Source organism: Triturus cristatus, chromosome 5_2 (assembly GCF_964204655.1).
Source record: "Triturus cristatus chromosome 5_2, aTriCri1.1, whole genome shotgun sequence".
NCBI classification, from domain to species: Eukaryota; Metazoa; Chordata; class Amphibia; order Caudata; family Salamandridae; genus Triturus; species Triturus cristatus.
In genome coordinates this window covers 800,663,669-800,682,963 of record NC_140588.1, presented here as the reverse complement: position 1 = coordinate 800,682,963, position 19,295 = coordinate 800,663,669, and the positions used below count along the sequence as shown (strand labels likewise).

At 44.9% G+C, this 19,295-nt stretch overlaps 1 protein-coding gene across 1 annotated transcript in view; it reads right to left on the bottom strand.

The window, feature by feature from the left end:
• Positions 1 to 1,812: 1,812 nt before the first annotated feature.
• The window catches only part of BRS3 (bombesin receptor subtype 3), a 152,181-nt gene continuing 134,698 nt past the window's right edge, over positions 1,813 to 19,295 (bottom strand). Inside the window, exon 3 of the mRNA XM_085606676.1 lies at positions 1,813 to 2,709. Within this exon, the coding sequence (XP_085462802.1) occupies positions 2,302 to 2,709 (408 nt within the window). The 3' untranslated portion in view covers positions 1,813 to 2,301. The remainder of the gene's footprint in view (positions 2,710 to 19,295) is intronic.

Here is a 19,295-nt window from a genome sequence, read left to right as displayed (position 1 = left end):
CAGTGTATTTTTTTAGAGAAGACGGGGTGCATTTGTCTCGGTATGGCATGGAGCTATATATTATTCAGATGAAGGAGGCATTGGACAGGGCAATGGGTGTGTGCAGGTACCCGAGGCGTCAGGAGGCCTAAAGGGGGGTCGAAAGCTGGCAGTTACGACTTTCGAGGGCGTTATTTCCTAGGTCATGGGGGACATATATTGAGATATGGTTACGGTGGGGTAGAACATAAGAAGTTACCTAGTTAGGTAGGGTAGGAAAGTTAGGAATTGTAAGTTGTGTTATGATTGTTGCAGGGGGGAAACAATTTTAGGGGAGGGGGTGGGGGCCAGATAGGAAGGCTATATTTAATGAGGATTAGTTTTGTACGGCACAGGCCAAGGTATGTTTTATGTAAGGTGCACCTGTTTCCAATAAAGCGGCCTTTTTCACACCAACAAGCTAGCCTGTGGTCTGTGCTGCCCCCCGTAGGGCCCAATGGGCTTTGGGGGTGTGGCCGACCAGCGGGAGGCTCGCCCTCCCGGGGGTTTTTGGGCCGGGGGGGGCAGCCGGAGCACGGGGGCGGGTTGGCGAGATTTGGGCTATTTGGGCTGGTTGGCTATATAGCTGGCCATTTTGTGTGGCGACCCACCATTTCGGTGGATCGTGACACAACGGCTGGCTGGGTGGTTAGCGCGAGCTTTGTCCCGCCCTCCTTCCCTAAGAGTTGGTGGACCCCTTTTTTTGGGGGGGTGGGGGTGTCGTTTCTGGCTTGGCAGTCGGGGTGGTTTTCTTGGGGACAGGTGCATCGGGGGGGATGCTTTGTTTGGGGTTGTCGCTGGAACAGGTGCTGGTGTGGTGCGCAAGGATTTGGGGGTGTTTTCTCCTAGGTCATGGGGGACATATACTGAGTTATGGTTACAGTGGGGTAGAACATAAGAAGTTACCTAGTTAGGTAGGGTAGGAAAGTTAGGAATTGTAAGTTGTGTTATGATTGTTGCAGGGGGGAAACAATTTTAGGGGAGGGGGTGGGGGGCCAGATAGGAAGGCTATATTTAGTGAGCATTAGTTTTGTACGGCACAGGCCAAGGTATGTTTTATGTAAGGTGCACCTGTTTCCAATAAAGCGGCCTTTTTCACACCAACAAGCTAGCCTGTGGTCTGTGCTGCCCCCCGTAGGGCCCAATATAACAGATGTGCAGAGTGTAATATGATATTTAATACCATAGTTGAGGGAGAGCATCGTCTTTTTAACACACATTTGAATGGGTGTTCCAAACGCACCGTACCATGTGATAGAGTACATATACAATACAAGATGGCATTTCGAGGGAGGGCATCATCACTCTCATGATGCTCGTGAGTCATGGGCCCTCCCATATCTAGCAATGGCAATACATAACATATTACATTCTTCATATTTGCATATGTGGGAGTGTGTATATACATACATGCATACACATATATATATATATATACATATAGAGAGAGAGAGAGAAAGAGAGGATATAAATTTGTAGCCATGTAATATGGCTATACATTGCCATTGAGGAATTCTGGCAACAGTATAAGCCGCGGGGACAAAGGCCAAGAGCTTAGTAAACAATGAAGAACAATAAACTTGACAGGGTGGGTTGGAGCTGAAACATATTCCAGAGGAGCCCATTAAATATTTTCCATATTTCAAGGGTTCCTCTGAAATATAGGTTTTGATATCACTGTATTTTGACCAATAAAATCGCACAATCACTCCCATTTATATACGCTGAAGTGGGAGCTGCCAATCCCGCAGCACATTGAATCAGGCATTTGGGACTGGACCATGTGCTGCTCCGCGTCGTTTGCCTGCCAGCGCCTCTTCCTAACATTAGGAGGATTATATGTGTGTATTTGTGTGTGTTTTTGCATATGTGAATTTAACCCAAAAAACATAAGCATGCGAAAAATAGTTGTTTAACAGGAGCCTATAAACCCCTCCAACCCTGTAAACTATATGCCTCGAGACATCTACCGTCTTTTTTTTATCCTTTATGACAAATGTATGTAGATGGTTCTGACCATCAAAGCATAAGTGATTAATTAAAGAGCAGGTTTCCAACACATCAATAACCCACTCCAACCAAACGCCCAAAGTATCTGCTATTTCACCGCATGTATTTCAGTAAAACATTCACCTGAGTGGGAACAGACATGTAACATGACTTGACAGCAAACACGTAATTTTTAAACATGATTTCAATTTATCAGAATGTTATGAGCAAATCACCTAAGTTTTTTCCACAACTGAAAAGTCCACTGTCTTTCTGATCCAGCGATAGCCACACTTAAATACTGTCCTCTTCTTTTTTCACGTCGTTGTCGCCGATCAGGGTGAAGCTGATTTCCGAGATCTGTATGTTGTCTTTGACTGCAGTAACCCCGGTGTTGGTGTGACTCTGGGTCGGGCTGGGCTGGCGCACGGGAGGCCTGGCCTTGCAGCACATCACCTGCTTCTTGAAATGCTGCCGGAAGGATTTGCTCAGCCAGTAGAGAGCGAAGGGGTTTACGCAGGAGTTGCTGAAAGCCAGAGCTCGAGAGAAAATAGTGGCTGTGAGGTGAAACACGGAAGAATCGATCAAGGAGTGATATGTGAAGGATCGGTACAAGTAGAGGATGTGGTTGGGCAACCAGCAAAATGCAAACAACCCAACTAACACCAGCACGGTTTTGGCAACTCTTTTACGGGCCTCGATCTAGGGGAAAATAAGGAGAGACGTATTAATTAGTCCTCTTACAGTTAATGCTTGCTGTCTAAAACCAGTAACATATTCCAAAACTGAAAATGATTCACTGTTCAGTCTTTAGGCTTCTGTGCAGAATATTTACGTTTCTTTATTTGTAAAATATGTCATTTTCCAAAAGGCACACATTGAGCAAATTGCACTGAATTTTAGGGTAATTCTGCAAGGAGGCAATAACCTCCAGGATCTAGAGGCCAGAGGCGTATCATGATGTCGCTTTCTGTGCTGCGCCTGCGCAGAAGGGGTCCGTGCACTTTTCGACGTCTTCAGGGCTTACATTAACTTGAAAAAGCTTCAGTTAATGCTTGTTTATCTGACAGCAGAGCTCGGAAACACATGGCAGTAATTGCATGATTTTAGGCAGCACTGCCTGGAAACAAAGGGGCTTATTTACTAGTAAGGTGGCGAAGCGTGTCTTATCTAACGACACGCTGCGTCACTTTAGAAACGTATGGCTGCACCATATTTACAAGAATATGGTGCAGCGCTGCATTACCGGCTGCGCTGCCTAGCGCCAAGACAGGCAACCTTGCGCAAGGGTGCCTGCGTTGTAGGGAAAGATGTTTATGTGCAGGAATGTGTCCCTTCCTGCACATAATCTTTAAATGGTGTTTTGTAACTTCTATGTGTGCTGCTCAATGCAGCACACATAGAAGTTGCAAAACATTATTTTTTTAAAATATTGTTTATGTGCAGGAAGGGACACCTTCCTACACATAAACAATCATTGGCGTTTTGCTGTTTCCATGTGTGCTGCACAACGCAGCAAACATGGAAACAGCAAATAATTTCTCCTCGTTTCACCTGGGTAAAACCAGGGCTTTCCTGGTCTTAATTTTGGCGCTGCCTCCTATTTACGCCACTATGTAAATATGGGCCAGCGTCAGAATCAATGGGTGTCGTGATGGAATGCCCACAGCAACACCCATTTGCCTCCCCTTTCATGCTAAGTATGCCTTGTAAATAAGGCGAGTCCCCTATCGCTATCACAATGAACTGAAAAGTGAAGTTGTGGCGGCAATAGGGGCTTGAAATTACGCCTCGAAAAGTGGCAAACCCATTTCTGAGCTGTGCTCTCTGCAAATCAGGCTCTAACTCGAAGAACTATCGGGTTCAATGAATGCAGTGCAAGTGCATAAAACAGGAGCCGGCTTATCCTTTTAGGATACAGCCTTGGGCTCTGGAGTTGTAATGCACCTTCAGAATCTAAAGCTCATACATGTAACTATAATTTTTTCCAATGAGATGGATTAATTGTAGGCAACATAGATCTGAAAGAGTGAGTAGTGATTTCCTCACTCTTCTGAACTGTGCTGTCTGCCTTTCATGCATTAATGCAGCAGACTTCCAAGTTATATGTATACTCTTTGGACACACCAAACACTTACAAATAGGTAAAGGTTTGGCATTCACGTCCTACTTCACGACTTACAGTTTGTCGAGCATCTAAGAGCACTTTCCACATTCTGGGATAGCTCCACTTTTCAAACCACATGTTTTTTTTCCGTGTTTTAAACCGCACCCACCGATGTGTTTTTCACTTCATAATTACATTCCCATTTAGTTATTGCATGTTACTGCATTCATCCAACCTAAAAATCACGATGTATCTTGACCGATGACGCGCTTCTCCCTCGGTTCACACTAGTCACCGATTCATTACTTTTGGCGCCACGCACCTATTTACCCGCGTTTTCGCTAACAACCCGTATTAGATGTAACTAATGTCAATTTCCTTTCTTTCATCTCATACCTGACCCGGCTACCCTTGACGCTGCAATCCCATTCATACTGTAAATATATGCTCACTTCTTACAATTGTTTGCCGATTGACATCTTGCCTCTGACTTAACGTATACTCGTAACGCTGGGTTCAATTGTGACTATCTGTTTTTCACTCATGTCTATATAATTTGTTTCCTGCGTTTCATGATTGCGTCATCACTATATAACTTTTGGAACCCCCAATGACTTGTCTTAAAATTGTTGACTCTCTCGACTACCTTGCTCTTATATGACATGCAATTCCTTTTCTCTCCCTCCCTAAATGACCGCTTGGCTTCTAATCTAAAAAATGTTTCGTTATTATGATGTTTTCGTAAATATGCACCTTGTAAACCGGCAACTGTTTTGATTTTGTCTTGCATACGCGCGCTGCCCCGAATTGGGGCTCCTTGACATTTTACACTATATTACTTTCTTCAATCTCTGATGCCATTATGTTTTAAATTGACTGTGCTTAAACTATCGTGTTAATGCTAAAATTGTATTGTATGACATGGATTCCTGTAAATGTCAACCTTCCCCGCTTAATATAACTATCTACATTTCTTTTTCACCTTCAATACGATTAAATACCCGAATCACATCACCTATTCTTTCCTTGCTACTTAACTACATTTTGCACAATTGTTCTAATATACTCCTTTCAACCTCCACCTTACCTCCCTCTATTCCCCCACCCATATACTCTTCCATCTAATCACACCAAAACTTCCTGTAACAACCTTTGCTAATCCCTCGCACCTCAACTCTGCTCCTTTTCCTCTTTCTTTCCCCTCTCCCTTCCCTTACTTATTTTTGACTTACCCTTTCTTCTGTCCCTACCACCCACAACCTTGTATGTCTTGTACACATGACTTACCAAACTCTGTGTAAATAACCCTTGCTGTAACACTGCCTATGTACAGCCCTGAGGAAGCCCTAGGCCTGATGGCCAGTTAGGGGGCGAAACACGTGTTGGCTGTGCCATCCCTTTTCTTTTCTAGCAGACTAATAAAAGCACGAATATCTTACCATCACCATCGGATCTACTTGCATCAATTGGATATTTCATCCTAATTAACTTAAAACTTATACTCTTGCCCGGATACACCTACAAAATCCTACTTACAAATAGGCACTCACCTCTGCACTATCCCAACACAACTGCATATGTATCAGCCACAGTTTCAAATACATAATCTTCTGTAAACAATGATTGTTTCTCATCTTTTCTGTACACTGCGTCAATCTGATATTTGCTGGTGATACTTTGTGTGCCCTGGGTCTGTTTAGCCACATTACTGAAAATCGGATTTTGCCCCATTACTGAAAATCAGTTGGTTAAGTAGAAATGAACCGGTTAATACTCTTCATCTCAGTCATCCTCATCAGAGTTATGATAAGACTGATATTTTGCCCCATTACACAGAACTGAACCCCCCATCCAAGCCTTAAAAAAAAAAAACATTTGTGGAAAGTCTCCTCCTTTCTAATTTAGGCAGGGATGGGCTGGGAACCCAAAGCAGCCATGGAAACAGGCACGATTGACACGGGAAAAGAGCGGTGGGCGGCAGGGTGGGGGGAGTCGACAGACAATGCAAAATTAAAATTAGAAAAATAAATAAATAAAACCTGCGATGCAACAAGTGCAAGGTAAGTGGTTTTATTATTTTTTTAATTTAATTTTACTTATCCCGTCGTCTGTTGACTTCCCCATCCCTACTACACCCCACCGCTCTTACCTGTGCCAGCCTGCCTGCCTGGAAATTTTGGCTCAGCCCCCAGTTGCTGGCTTTGGAGCTGGAAACGAAAGTGAGTGATTTATGCTTGCTTGCTGCTTGTGTTTTTGCTGGGGCTGAGATTGCAGCACCGCTGCAAAACCGACCTCCAGTAACAAAACCGCTCCCATCCTTCCAGCCTCCCAAACTAAAATATTATTAGTGCAATGAAAAAAGGTATAGAAGCATACCTGGTTTCTTGAGGATGAAAGAATCAAATCAGTAAAAAGTTTCAAGTACCTTGCAGTACACTTCAACGGCAATGGAGGATATAGAGACCAATTGGAGGAAACATGGAAGAAGGGCAACAAGCTGGCTTTTGGCCTGAGGTCTCTATCTACCAAACTATATGGCCCCATGCTTACACCAATCTTGCAAGTGGCTCAAGCTAAGATCCTTCCCACTCTGACCTATAGTAGCGAGGCGCTCAGGGGTGGGGACTCTGCCACCCTGGATAGAATGGTCCTTAAAATATACAGGTCAATCATCCAACTACCTCCAAACAAATCGCCAGCACAAATTAGGCTGGAGTTTGGCATTGCCAAACAGTCTCTGGTTTGGAAGACAGACTTCGTGACCTGTTATCGTAGGCTAAGGATGGCACAAGTGCACAGTTGTTATCAATGCTTGAGGACAAAGACAAACTGTCTAAGCGCAGTAATGGGTGGATGACACTTCAAAATTACACCAGGCTAAAACCACAGGGCTGCCTACGTGAAACTTACAGAAACCGGGCCAAGGTGCACTTCCTGAAGTATAGGTTGGGACTCTTGCCCCAATTAAAATATTTTCCCCATGTAGAAGAAGGCTGGGTCAAGATGTCTGTCGGTTATGCATGCAGGAGCCAGAGATCATTGTTCATGTCTTATGCCTGTGCCGTTCTGGCATAGGGGATTGACTAGGGTGGCAAGTAAACATGTAAGGCATATAAAAAACAACTTCAGACTAAAGCAGAGTTGAATTTGTCTTCGCACCCCACTACGCTCCACTTGGCCACTTCCTGCATTTCTTTTGCATCTTGCACACAAGCAGCACAACAATAACGTTTTGGGGCACAGATGCAATTCATGTCACAAAATTAGGTACCGTATTTAATTTCGCTGTTGTGAAACAAAAGAATAAGGTAATCATTTTGATTGTACTATTCCATCTTGAGATGTATTTTGCGTTAAAAATATTTGCGACGCATATTAGAAATTGCAATTCCACAATGCCAGCCCTGACAATAAGCTGTGCCAGTGAATTATTCACACCGTTAATATGCTCACTTAAGGACACCATTTTGTAATCAGAGTGCAGCGCCTGCTACCCATGCATTATGGATGGGGCCCAGGACTTAAATGCAGAACATTATGATGCTCTCAGTGGTTACGTAATCAGCTTTCCTCAAGGCAATACTTAGACATTAAAGTGCTGGGGTAAGCGGAACTCTGTGGAATCGTGCAGAGTTTTTATGTTACCCCGTGAATTCCGGGGAGTGAAACACCGCAAGTTCCTCCCACCCCTAGTGATGTGAGCGCTGCGAGTGATGTCCAGGATGGGTCTGGCAGCAGTGTTCTGGGTCATTTGGAGCCTTAGAATGAGTTGGTTGGAGATGCCAGTGTTGCTGTAGTCCAGTCTGCTTGTTATGAGGGCTTGGGTGACGGTTTCTCTTGTGTGCGTGCGGGGCATCCTTAATATGACAAAACAGGATGCGAACACTCCTGCATTCACTTGCTAAGTCATTTTGAATTTGTTGTCTAGGATGATTCCAAGGTTTCTTGCATGGTCTCTAGATGTGGGTGTAGGTCCTAGTTCTGCTGGCCACCAGGAGGATTATGGGCAGCTCTTGTTTCTGAATATCAAGATTTCTGTTTTGTCTGTGTTCAGTTTCATGTAGTTCTATTTCATCCAGTTTGCCAGTTGATCATACAGGTTCTGAAATTAGTCCTAGTGGTGTTGTTTTTTTCAGTGAGGGAGAGGATAAGCTGGGTGTCATCAGCGTGCGAGGCCATGTTAATCTTGAGGGCTTTGATGATGTGTGTGAGGGATGTCATTCAGACTTTGAAGAGGGTCGGCTGAGGGAAGATCCCTAGGGGACTCCGCAGTTGAGATGATTGGGTTGGGAAGAGTATGCACAGAGTCTGACCTGTTGGGTTCTGTTGGAGAGGAAGAATGTGATCAATCTAAGGGCAGGGTCTTGGATCCCAGAGTCGTGGAGTCTTGAGATGAAGGTTGCATGAGATATGGTGTTGAATGCTGCTGAGAGGTCGAGGAGGATGGGGTTTCCCATCTGTCCATGATGGTCCTGAAGTCGTCAGTAGCTACTATGACAGTGGTTTCCATGCTATGGTTGCTGCTTAATCCCGACTAAGTGATCTCTAGGAGGTGGTTCTGTTCGAGGTGGGTGGAGAGTTGCATGTTGATTGCTTTCTCCACGACCCTGAACTAGGAAGACAGGAGAGAGATGAGTCTGTACTTGCCGTATGCTTCTGGGTCAGCTGATGGTTTCTTTAGGAGGGCTTTGACCTCGCCATGTTTCCAGTTGTTGGGAAGGGTGCTGTTGCGTATAGTTGTGTTGAAGATGGAGGTGAGGAAGTTGCTCATCTGGGCTCTTCCCAGGTTGTAGATGGGGTGTGAGCAAATGTCTGCAGGTGGTCTGGAGTGGATGGTTTTCATGATTTTGTCGGTGTCTTCCATTATGAAGGGGTTCCAGTTCATGAGTAGGTGTGTTGTGGTTGTGTTGTGTTGTAGTTGTTTGATGTGGTCTTCTGTGGAGGGTTGGGGTTTGAAGTTGCTGTAGATCTTGAGTATTCTGTTGTGGAAGAAATCAGAGAGGTTGCTAAAAGGATTCTGTGGTGGGTGATGGTGTTGGTGGCAGTGGCGGAGTTGGAAAATTCTCTGATGATGTTGAAGAGTTCTCTGGCAGTGTTTCATATGGATTCCAGCCTCTGAGCAAGGTCTGCTTTCCTGGCTTCTTTGATGGGGGCATGGTATTTCCTGAGAGCTGCTTTGTTGGTGTCCCTGGTGGTGCTGTCACTGCTGGTTATCCATCTTCTCTCTAGCTCTTTGCAATGATGTTTGAAGTTTCCAGGTCATACGTGTACCAGCGAGCTTGAGCGTGTGTTCTTGCTTGTCTGACATCCCTGTGGGAACATCTGCATCGGTGCAGTCAGGGATCCAGATGTTGAAGTCTCTTATGTCGGTATGCTGGTTGCCAGTAGGGTCAGGCTGGTTGAATCTGAGGGTGAGGCTCCAGTCTTCTTCTGCTATCTTGGTCCAACTGCGTCTGAGGTTGTTGGTGTTCTTGGGTGATGTGCATTGATGTGGAAGTGTACGATTGAGTGGTGAGTCCAGGTGAGTTGAGTGAGGTGCCTGAAAATGACTTTGTTGCTAGCAGTGAAGATTGGGTTGAGGGTGTGTCCTGCGTTCTGAGTAAGGTCTTCAACGATTTGGTTATTTTTGATGTTGTAGAGGCTCTCGAGGAGGGCAGTGAAGTTGGGGTCAGTTGAGTCATCAATATGAAAGTTGAGGTAATTAGCAGAGTTAAGTTGTTGCGTTCGATGGGCATAGGGTTTATGAAGTCGGTGAGAAGGTTTCTGAAGGTGGTGAACAGTCTGGGTGGTCGGTAGGTGAGGGTACCTGTGATAGTGTCTGTGTGGTTGACTTGTAGGCAGAAGTGAAGCTGCTTCATGAAGGCGATGTCGGTGTCAGGAGGTGTTATGCAGGTGATGGTCTCCTAGTGAAGTATTGCGAGTTCTCATCTGGACTTGTGTAGCCTGTCCTAGCGGGCGATCTTGTTTCCTAGAGGGACGTCCACCGCGATGTCAGGGGCAAAGGTTGAGGAGAGCCAAGTTTCTGTGAGAAATTGCACGTTGGATGAGTGGGTGTCTAGGAGGTACCATACTTCTGTGGCATGCCTGGGGAGGGATCTGGTGTTGAGGAGCATGCATGCGGGGAAAGTTGAGTGTGGCAGGAGGAGTGGGAGTGTTGCTACAGGAGAAGTGGCAGTGTACGCAGGAGAAAGGTCCTACTGTGGAAAGGGTTGTGGCACAGAAGCAGTTGTCAGGTGTCAGGGGTTGAGAGCTAGCAGGTCCGAGGGAGTGTAGAGTCAGAGGTCAAACGAACCAGTGTCTCGGGCACCGGACCTGATCCTGACCCAGACAGTCGCGAATGGACTTGAGTTTGGCACGTGTTTGGCCGCCCGCTGCGCAGATGCACAGTGGCTGCCATTAAGTAGGTCCTAAGGAGGGGGAGGAGTGTGAGGGGCTGGGCTAGGGAGGGTGTAGGAAGCGGAAGGCGGGAGAAGCATGAGGAAGAGTTAGGAGAAACAGGTAAGGAGCGGGGGAGGGAGGCTGGAGAGCGCAGTAAGAAGGTGGGGTATAAGGGCAGAAAAATCACACAAAAGGCATAGGAGCACAGAAAGGAAATAAAAAGACAGAGAAAACGAGGCAAAAGCACAAAAAGGCAATAGGAAAGGCAGAAAAAACGAGGCAAAAGCACAAAAAAGCAACAAGGCAAATGAAACAAGCATTGGCATAGCCAATAGGTCTCGCCTTTGGGACCTTATAATGTTTAGCCATGCAACAGTTGCATAACTAAATACTTATAAGTTCCCAAAAGCGAGACCTATTTGCTATGCCAAGCGGCCGTGTAAGTGATCGCGATCAAACATCAAAGTGGCCGCGAAAGTGAAAGTAATCGCGGTCAAGCGCGGCGCACGTGCCCGCGCACATACACTGTAGCTTTAGGCTGGCCTGATATCACTTTTTTGGAGGCCTCTCAAAAAGTCTCGCCAGACCAGCGCATGCGCTGGGTCAGGCGAGACCTAAAAAGGAGGCACAAAAGCTTGAAGAGCGAGGAGAGGAGCAAAAAAGGCAGAAAGGCGAAAAACTAATAAAAGCAGAAAGATGAGGCAGAAGCGCAACGGAGAAAAAGACAGAGAGAGAGTGGTGAGAAGCCTGAAAAAGAGGCGAGACAGAGCATGAAGTGTTCATATTAAATGTATGGTCTAACTCAAATAATACATGTGGCCATAACTATTATTGTGTTTTAAATCTTTTTTTTCTTCCTGTCTCTATGATTTATCAAGACATTTCTCGTTGAGGTGTACACTAGGGTAACTTTTAACTCATTACATTTTTGGTATAGGTATTAATGTGCCCAGTGATCTTGTGTGTTTTGTCTTCAGATGAACACCTTTTTTCATTTAATGCAAAGAAAAACAAGTACTGTACCCCTGCCATATCAAGCCAGAGCCCTAGTATAGATGGAATCTAAAATAGTGATTTGTTTGTATGGAACTTCAGTGATGCCAATTATTGTGCTATCATCAGGTTTAAGGACATGTGACATTCCTTCCTGGGAAGGGTCAAGGACCAAGTTCAAATGATGTTCCATCCTGTGATGTCATTAAAGTCAAAGGGTTTGTGACGTCACCTCCGCTACCCTTGGCAGTTTGGTGAATTGACGCCTGGGCATTCTTCATCCCAGTCTTGAGAAGACCGAATATTTACCCTAGTTGAATAGGAAGCTACCTTTAAGACCATATTGATAAAACAAATATAGCTAGACCCAATGATTATTTATTAACAGAAAAAAGAAAAAAATTCCAACTGCCTTCTTGCTTAACTACAGTTCATTCATGGACTGATAATAATACCTGTATTCTAAAATCGGACAAAAAACCCTTAACTTCATGCGGCTTATAATGACTTATAAAAGTGTGATGTGGTCAGTTTGTATCAGAAAATCAAAGGCTGCACAAGAGGTAGCAAGCCTCCTAGTAGATACCTGCAGAATCGGGTAATGAAGATTTATACCAGCGACATTATAAGCAATGAAAGTGTTAGCCTTAACTAATAATCTCCGTAGAGAGGCAATGACATTGACCAGTAGATGTAACACAAAGTGTGCCAGTGTTGCAAAATATTGCTGTATGCTCTAGCCAATCTGAACGAGCTCTAGGCAGATATATCCAAAGTGCAAAGCTTTTTCTCTCCCTCATTTGTTAAAATAATGAAAAATACTGGAAGAACCAATTACTGCATGCAATGAAAACTAGATGGAACTCCGGTAACACAAAGAGGGTGTGGTCCAAATGCCACCCATGTCTTGGTCTAAAGACCGCCAACAAGAAGCACATCTATAAAAAGGAGGAGAGGAGAAAAGAGCTTCTGTGTCCCCAATAGATAGGGCTGATGAAATGACACCTAAAAACACAACTGTAGCAGGTAAGAATTATTTCAAATATACTGCTTGAAGTGGTTCAAAAGGAGGACCCTCTAGATATGTCAGTACCAAGGGTGGTACCTGAAAGTGAACTTCTGATCACCGTAGGAAAAAATACTTCTTAGCAGTCTAAATGCTAGATCAAAAACTGAAACCATTTCAGAGCCTCTAAATGACTGCGTACCCGCCCACTGGCTTGTAAGGGGGAAACTACTAATCTGAAAAAAAAGCAGAAGAAATGGAGAAAAGGCATAAAGTAGACCCCAAGGCCATCACAGAGATAAACAATCACCCCCCTGTGCTTTCATTTAGAGCATTAGGCTGGAGAACCTCCGAAGGCTATTCTGTTCCACTGCACACGGGTTCAGCCAGGGACAGCCATACAGATTCAACAATCTTTTAAAAAGAATTGGACTTAGGCAGAGATCCACTGAGGATGGGAACACTTAACTCAAATTATCTGTGTGCCCTTCCTCTTTCCCTGTAAGATAGACAGCATCGAAAAGAAGTTTGGGCAATGCCCACTCTAATATTTTCTGAGTTATGCATACCAAGTGTTGAACTTGGGGTCCCCACTGTCTGTTGACATAAGCGCTTGCTACCTGATTATCTGTTTATATATCTGAATGATTGGGGAGAAGTATACAAAGACTGCGATTTGCTGCTAATTCTCTCTATTTGGAAGAACTGACTGATTCCAATGCCTCTGTACTAAATGGTTCTCCAAGATCGCCCCCTACCCTACTGCACTTGTGTCTATGGTCATTACTAATGGCGTAGGAGGAGCCAAAGTGGAGGAGGAGCTCTGTACAGATGTTTCTGAACTGACGGCCACTAAAATTCCTGGCACATCCAAGTCATTATAGGAATCAGGGCTTCATAACTTCCAAATCTAGGGCACACCACTGTAAAAGATGTCTGACCTGAGGTAACAGATGTATTTGAGCACAATGCACCACAAGTAGGCATGCTGCCCTGTGCCCCTGAATCCTGAGACATTCCTTGGCCATTGCCTCAATAGACTTTCAGTCAGTACAATAGTCTCACTCTTCTTGCAGGTGCTAGAATCACTGTCGCCAAGTCTGTTTGGAAGAGTCCTCACATGAACTGCAGATACTGAGTGGGCAATAGGGGAGACTTCTGATGGATGCAAGAAATGCATGGGCCTGTAGCTTTCTGCATAATCTTTGCACGTTTTTGTAAACCTTAAGAAAAGATGAGGCATATATAAGCCAGTCATCAAAGTGAGGATCTTCTTGTGTTCTTTGACAATGCAGTACAGTTACCTACAGAGCCAAGATTCATAAAAACTCTTGGGGCTAATATTAGTCTAAACTGGATAACTTTAAGTAAAAAATGCTTCACTAAGATGCAAAATCTGAGCTATTTTTGGCTATCTTGGTCGATAGAAACATGGAGGAATAAGCAAGTTTTCAACCAGTTAACCCCCTAACCTAGAGGTAATCGTAAATTTGTGCAGCTCTTGCACTAAAGTGTCTACCTCACCTTTTATGTCCCGGACGTATATGAGTACGTCATCAGCATACAGTGATACTGCATGTGTTTCACCCAGCAAGGGTATATCCCAAATCCTTCCAGAAAGACTGGCGCTACAGTGTCTACACCACCTCTTATGCAGTACATGTCTTGGACTATAAAGGGACTGATATTGGGTTATGAATGCCTTAAGGATATATGCTTGCGAATATACCACAGTAGAGGGGCCAGTACATATGTTAGTCACTAGGCATGTGCGTGGTCTCTATTTTAAGGAGCCAATTGAGTAGATGGTCTGGCTTTTATCCCTCTGTGTGTTTTTGGGTTGATACGTTTTATAGTTCAGTCCTCGTAAAGATTTGAGTTAGCGAGAGTGGTGTTATTGCCCCTCCTGCAGTTTAGCTCAAGCCGTAGTATTCGTGATGCCATTATCTTCTACTCACTGTAGGGCCCTCTTGAGTTGGTCTAAATCCAGACTCAGTGCTCGACGTGCACCGTATGTATGCAGTGCCCCCTGACCACTATTTTTATTGCATCCCATTCCACTGCACATGTAAAGGCTATATTTGCATTTTCTGTAAAGTAATTAGCGAGTGTGTCATGCTTGGTGGGGGGGAACCTTGGTCCTCCAGTGCTGTATGCTGAGGACGCCCAGTGGGCACTGGTGGTGTGTATCCTCCCTGAGTCACAAGAGGAGGGGGTTATGATTAGAGAGGGTCTTACCCAGGTATTCAGAATTTGACACAAGGAGGTGTGTAGCCGGGTGACACAGGAAACTATTGAGGCAAACGTGTAAATAATGAGGAGGGGAATATGAGTATTCTCTCACACCTGGGTGCATCACTTTCCAGCTCTCAACTGATGACCATTGGGAGGCCCACAGTGTTAGATAGGCTGAAGTGTGGACAGTTGGGGAGTTTGGTGGGGTGCAAGCAATCTAGTGTGGTATCAGGGACACAAACAAATGTTTTCTGCTAAAATCCAAGGTAAACTTGACCAGCGCAGTAAACAGGCCAATAGAGCAGCCACAGTCTGGGAGGCAGGTTTACGCTACCCCGAAATACTGCATTCTATCCTAGATTGATTCAACCAGAATATACCACCCATCAGGGTCGACCTCAACCGTAACTCGGTGGGGAGGTACCGTCGGTCGATACATTCAAACTCCTGTTGCCATAGCCCGTCAAAACAAGGGCACACAGACGTTGTGGTTCACAAAGAGGAGATTGATGTACAGTGTACATGTGAGATTAAACCTTGATGGCCTGGAGCTTGCCATCTGAAGAATCAGGTGGGGGATGTGACATGGTCCATATGCCTTGGTCACACATGAGCAGCATGCCAGTCTCATTGCGCAGGAAAAGTACCTTAGGACAAGCCATGTGGAACAGTGTAGCACTCCAGAAGTATCTGGAGATTTTTTTTTTAAACTTCTGCTGAAGGCTCAAGTCAGTCTTTTTTGTCAGTCCCTCAGCACGTCCACAGGAGCAGTGCTCCCTATAATGACTGTCTTGATTTTGACCGAGCAGTGCAATCAGGGTCTGGTTTTGGCTGCATACTGAAAATTGGGTAGTAGTCCTCAAAGGAGCAGTTAAGGAGTAGGGTATTTCTTCCTTGAGTTGGTAAGGTAGACTCAGGGAGGAGAGCCGCCAATATTCCTGTCAGTGTAGCATTCCTTTTCTGCCTGGGGGCAGAGTTTCTGTTGAAAGTCAAGATTAGCACCTCTACCTGGCTAACAGGGGAAGCTTATGCCATTAGAGAGTGTGGTTGGGGAACTGAACCTGCCACTTAGCACTGGTGCTATACTTGAATTTTGGGAGATGCAATAGGGTAGGGTTCAAGTGCATCTTGCTCAAAACTGTGTTTCGTCTCTTAGAAGCGATCATCCTGTACAGTTCTCACAGTTCAAGTTCCATAGGGATGGCACATAAGGTTTGTGGATTAAACTCAGAAAGTCTTTTAGCCTGTAGTGAGACTCTTCAAATTGTAGTTGAATCAAAAAGTAGTTTTTTCCATAAATGGGGGAGAGCAGGTTAGCACATCCTTCTCACACGAAGTTCTCTTCAACTCACCCATCGTCCTGAACATTCATAAATGGAATGAACACGTCATAACTATGACCACAGTAACAAATACTCCCCATGGCAACCAATTTAGCAACACCACATATCTTCCTCAGAAACCCATCCCCGTACAATCTTAAAGGGACAATATTCTGTTACAGTAGGAGTTATGCGGTTTGCCCACTCTAATTTGTCCAGTTCCAACTCCGGGTTTCCCCTCTTCTTTATTGCTGCTTGGATACAACCCATGATCACTCTATTGAATCTCTCAACCAGGAGCGGCTCATGTTGGGGAAAAGAGGTCAGGTGGGGGAGGGGGGAGGGAAGAGGATGAACGAGTGTCCACTGAGACAAATGGAATTTTTTGAAAAAGAACTTACCTGCGCCCTCCATGATCGTGTCACACTCTTCTGCTGACCTCTCCTTTCCACTGCCAGGCAGGCACAGGCTCCCCATCTGCCCTGCAGCCAATCCTGAAGCTGCTCTCATGATGAGAGCAGCTTCAGGATTGGCCTGAGCGGTGATAATTTGCGCTCCAGGACAGACTGGAAGGCTGTGCCTGCTCTCTCCAACTCTGGAGCTACTGCGCATGTGGGTTTGGCCAGCGTGAGATGGCCGGCAAAACCCATTTGCCCATTGAAGGCAGTGCCCAGCACTCCCCACCCAGCCTGTCCCCACCCTGGCCATGCCCTCTACCCTCAGTACAAGGAAAAATAAAACAATAAAAAAATATGGGGTTTAAACTGCAGTGGATGCCAACCCAAACAGCTTCCTAACAAAGCGGAACCCTCCCATGGTTGTAATGAAAGCAGTCAAATCCCTATTTTTGTCATGTAATGTCACCTGGTGATAGGCAGAAGCTAGGTCGATAGAGGAAAATCACTTGACGCCCTTGGTTCTTGCCAGTAATTCAGAATTTCTTGGCAATGGAAATTTGTCTACAATGATGTTCTTGTTCAACTCCCAGTGCATAATCTCAGCTTCCCATTTGTCTTCCTGGCCACAACTAACAGAGAAAGCCACTCTGTGCTTTCTATAGGTTCTATGATGCCTTTCTTTGCCAGCATTTCCAATATTCTAGCTACTTCATATCTAACCCTCAATGGAATGTTCCTTACCTTATGACTAACAAGCTTTGCTCCATCCTTTAAAACAATTTTGTGAATAAAGTTCCTTAGTGTACCAAGTCTGGCTTTAAGTGTTGAACAGTTATTATCTCTTGCCAGATGATCACTGCTGCCATACCTAAAACAGCTGAAAATCTTATCCTTTATTGGCCCCTTAAACGTCCATTTTGAGCCATAACTTTCTTTCATTTTTTTGTTTGCCACATGAGAAACTTTGCCCACCGCTTCTTTCTCTGTAAGATCAGATGAAGTAGTCGCACAATTAGTAGCCACTTTAGCACATCTCTTGGAAATTTAACCTTTTTAACTGAAGCAATGATGTCCTTGAGAGAGGAATCACCACTAACCCACAGCCTGTCTGGTAAGTTAGACTCATTAGTGTGCATAATAATCTGGTCATGTATAAAATCATCAAGAAAGATGCCAAAGGTACAAGAAATAGCCAACTTTTTAAGAGCTGATATGTAATCTTCCACAGGTTCAGACTTCCCTTGTTTCCTCTAGAAGAAATTGAACCTATCAATCGCAGCACAAACCGCAGGTTGATAGTACCCATCAAGCTCCTCCAATGCATTATGAAAAACATCTTGCTCCCCCCGACTATAACCGTTTTCTTTATCTGGTCAAAAATTCTCAACCCTTCCAGACCCAGGCTGTGCAAAATAAGTTTCATCTTCCTGGAAGCCGAAAAATCCTCTGACTCTTCCTCCTCAATGACAGAAATATAATTTAAGAAGTATTTCTTCCATTCGGGCCACTTCATTTGGGGCTCCACTGGACACAATATAAAGGGGGTGGGGTAAGTGAAAAAGTTTGGGCACACATGATGCTAAGAAATGCTTTACACTTAAGTCAGACTGTATACAAGGATTGATATTTCCTCTATGAAAATCTCGTCTCAACTTCCAAACAAGGAGAGCAATTAATCTCCAAAGCAGGGTACTCCTAAAGGGGAAAAAATAATAATACTCTAAATGTGCTCACACTCTGTAACCAGGCAGTTCCGTGGCTTAACCCTGCAGGTACAATGAAATGCACCCATCTATCCTTCCTTTAGCAGTGCTGGCATACCATGTTAATTGCCTGAAAGTACCTTACAATTGATAGAAGAAGAGTGGACTCATAATTGTAGGAGCACATGCAACTGGTGGAATGTACTGAGGGCAGATAATTAGTCGCTTAGGTTGCCTTGACACAAAACAGCTGACACTGAGGCAGTATGCGTGCCACCTTGGAACTGTGACCAAAGACACGTCCTGGTGTGCGCGCCACCATGTTTGCCATAACTATTAGCTTTAACATGCAACCGGTGTGTTCATCACCGCTAGTAGCACCACACCAGCTGATACTTCGTAGGCAGTGTGCACATCACTGTAGGTACTGTGAACGCTGACCAAGGACACACCCAGGTGTGCACGTCACTGTGATGAACAGACAATGCTTGCCATACCTGTTAGCTTTGACACACGTGTGTGCATCACTGCAAGGAGCAACACACCAGCAATGCCGCAAAAGTGAAGTGTATACTGCTTCAAAATGGCACCAGCACAGTGACACAATGCGGTGCATGCGCACACGTCACAGTGCTACAGCCTCTTCTGCGCCACTGCTCACTGCATGCATGTTACAATGTGACTGCCTCTTCTGAGCGCCACTGCTCACACATGCCGTCTTCCTCTCACGCTGTCCAGCAACCATTGAGCACCAACTACCTCGCACTCAGCTGCAGGCAATTACAAGGCTGGCAAATGCAAGGCTTCTCGGATGCACTCTTCCGTCAGCTGTGCTACAAGGAATCGCACTCCTTGAAGACATGTGCCATCATGCCCACTCCCCCAGTCTAACCAGAGAAAGATTCTTGATACCGCTGCCTGAAGGACAGCCATCACTGTGTCCAAAAGAATACCGGTACGTTCTCCAGCTCGTCACTAATTTGTATTGAGAACTCTACAAATAGTGGTTAAGTCAAAAAGTAGTTTCCTCCATAAATGGGGGTAGAGCAGGTTAGTGCATCCTTCTCACATGAAGTCACTTCTAACTCACCCAAAGTCCTGAACATTCTTAGACAGAACAAACACGTCATAACTATGACCACTGCG